Here is a 2,459-nt window from a genome sequence, read left to right on the forward strand (position 1 = left end):
TCTTTCGCGATTTTGGCCGAACAGAGCGTGTTTAGGGTTGGAATAGAGTCCTACTTCGATTCCCTACGGTCAAAACCAAACCCCTCTTATAAATAGTCAAGGGGTGGAGGCCGATTGCATATCCATCAGTCAATCTCATCTATTGCATCTACTTTTCATTTTGCCTTTACTTTTCTGCAATTTAGGGTTAGTTCTTCGCTGCTACTTCGAATCCCTGTGGTCAGGGTGGTAGTTCTTTGTCGATTTGCTCGTAAATCGTCCGGGCGGCGATCCCCAATGTTACTGATCGAAACATTTGCTTGTTTACTTGTAAACAAGTCATGTGTCGTTGCAAAAAGCAACAAGTATCCTTGATGGAAACTGTGTTGGCGATGTGTTGCCCAATTCCACGCCAACAGATCCCTCCACACATAAGGAGAGGAGGGTTCCCATGTTATACACAACCATCATCAATAAAGTTGAGCAGTGCTATACTACAAAACCGTTTAGAGTCAGTTGAAAAAAAAAAGGTTGGACACTTTTTTATTAAAAATATTGGTTTTGAATAGGCTTCCATTGCTATATGGTGGATTAGTGATATGATCAGACATGGCTTGGTTCGAGGGCACTCCAATCTAGTAATGGCCATTTGCACAAGGCGTCGTGGCCATTTTGCCTCTGTATGGATCTCAAGTGTGAAGTGCCAACATATAAACCTCTATGCCTCATTTCTTGCGCAGCATGGTCTAATAAACGTACCCAAAACGCTAGCAGATCCTGTTTCCGGCTTTCAACTAATATAGCTTACGGGCAATGCACGCGCGCGCCATGCAAGCACCAAAATTGGTGTAACACAGGACACAGGAACGGCGACGTCGAAGACGCGGCGATCGGTGATGCTCCAGGGCAACGCGTGGCATCGTCATCTCGGCGTTGGTCGTTCGAGGGGCGCGGGGAGCATGTCCTGGCAGGGGTGACCGCAGAGGCACAAATCGTCGCTGAGCTCAGCGGCAGACTAGTTTTCATTTCAGTGAACAAAACATATATCGTCGTTAACATCGTGTTGATTCAGTAACGTGTCCTCGTGATCGATCTCGTCACGAAAAATGTTCGCACAGTTCGGCACCTCATCAATTCGTATCGATCTCGGTATCGCAAGGTTTTCTCCGTTGATTATAACTTGGCACGAGTCTTTTGACACAACGCCAGTTTTCAGTAACGATACTTTTATATTTTACCACAAAGCATATCCGGCACACAGAACTGGTAGATATGCAGGAAATGAAAAATCTCAAGTAAATCTAACAGATAGGTAGAACATAAAAGTTTCTTCACTCAATAATAGTAGAAACGCCGAAAGACAAAAAAAAAAATCACTCTAGGGATAAATATGATATAGTAAGACCTGTAGTGGTCTAGCCACACTAAATAACGTTCTAGCTGAAGTTGCTGTAAACCCCTAATACTGTAGTACCTAGGTATTACTACTGCTACTTATTCGGCAGATCTCCTTATGCCATGCATGCATCCAGCTCAAAAAATTATTCTGGTGACGACCGACGACGCCTGATCACATGATGGAGCAGCTGTTGGCGTTATCGTCGTTCAGGTAGGCCGTCACGTCGTCGGGCACGTTCTGGTACGGGTCGGACTCGCCCCACCCGCTTCCTGCGTATACCGGGTGGGAGTAGGTGACCTCCGTCGTCGGGGTGCTGTGTCGTGCCGGGGCCTCCTCCGGCGGCGGGGCGCCGTACCACACGTACGGCGGGTACGAGGGCATGGCGGAGTAGTCGGGGAACGGCGGGACGGGCTGGAGCGACGGCGGCTCGTGGATGCGGCGCGCCCCGGTCCAGGTGCTCGATTCCGCGTCGTCGTCGTCGTCGTCGTCATCGTCATCCGCCGGGCGGGGGCTCACGATGGTGACGCTCGTCCGCAGCCTGGACTCGAGCCGCTCCTTGAGCGCCTCCGCGTCGGGGTTGCCGGTCACCACCACCCGCCCGTTCTCGAGGAACAACACCTCGTTCACCCCTGCGGACGTACGCGCGCAGATCGCACGTGCGTGCATGCATGCATGGAGTAGTCAGATCGAGACGTACGTACGTACGTAAGGTACATGGCTAACGTAAATTAAGCATGCATGTACGTACCATCCATGTACTTGATGGACTTGCGGATCTTGTGGGCGGCGCTGTACATCTCCACGTCGATCGACAGGGTGACGGGCGCCATTGCCGTCGTCGCCGATGCTCGATCCGCTCGACGATACCTGGCTCTCTAAGCTCTGACGACGGACGCGGGGCGTTGGCTGCGGCTGCGATTGATGTGCATGTCATGGCGTGGTGGTGTGGTATTTATACACGGGAGAGGTGATCGTTGATGGGAACTTTCTTTTTTTTAAGGAAAAGAATCGGCAGGTATCCCTTCTTTGAAAGGAAATGTATAGTCGGAATCCATCGGCGGGGCTAGACTTTCCTCGATTA

The 2,459-nt window shown here is 50.6% G+C and overlaps 1 protein-coding gene across 1 annotated transcript; it reads right to left on the reverse strand.

Moving 5' to 3' along the window:
* Positions 1 to 1,549: 1,549 nt before the first annotated feature.
* LOC133907151 (uncharacterized) lies at positions 1,550 to 2,208 on the reverse strand. Its single transcript, XM_062349190.1, has 2 exons — positions 2,127 to 2,208; positions 1,550 to 2,007 (listed from the first exon to the last, which is right to left on the reverse strand). The coding sequence occupies exons 1-2, from the start codon at positions 2,206 to 2,208 to the stop codon at positions 1,550 to 1,552; spliced, it is 540 nt and encodes a 179-aa protein (XP_062205174.1).
* Positions 2,209 to 2,459: the final 251 nt, after the last annotated feature.

This window comes from Phragmites australis, chromosome 24, assembly GCF_958298935.1.
Source record: "Phragmites australis chromosome 24, lpPhrAust1.1, whole genome shotgun sequence".
In the NCBI taxonomy this organism is placed as follows: Eukaryota; Viridiplantae; Streptophyta; class Magnoliopsida; order Poales; family Poaceae; genus Phragmites; species Phragmites australis.

Excerpts from the sequence above, each read along its gene's own strand:
- LOC133907151 (XM_062349190.1), bottom strand. The coding sequence starts at position 2,208 with ATGGCGCCCGTCACCCTGTCGATCGACGTGGAGATGTACAGCGCCGCC. Across the intron at positions 2,008-2,126 it reads GTCCATCAAGTACATGGATG|GGGTGAACGAGGTGTTGTTC; the intron begins GTACGTACATGC and ends GTACGTCCGCAG.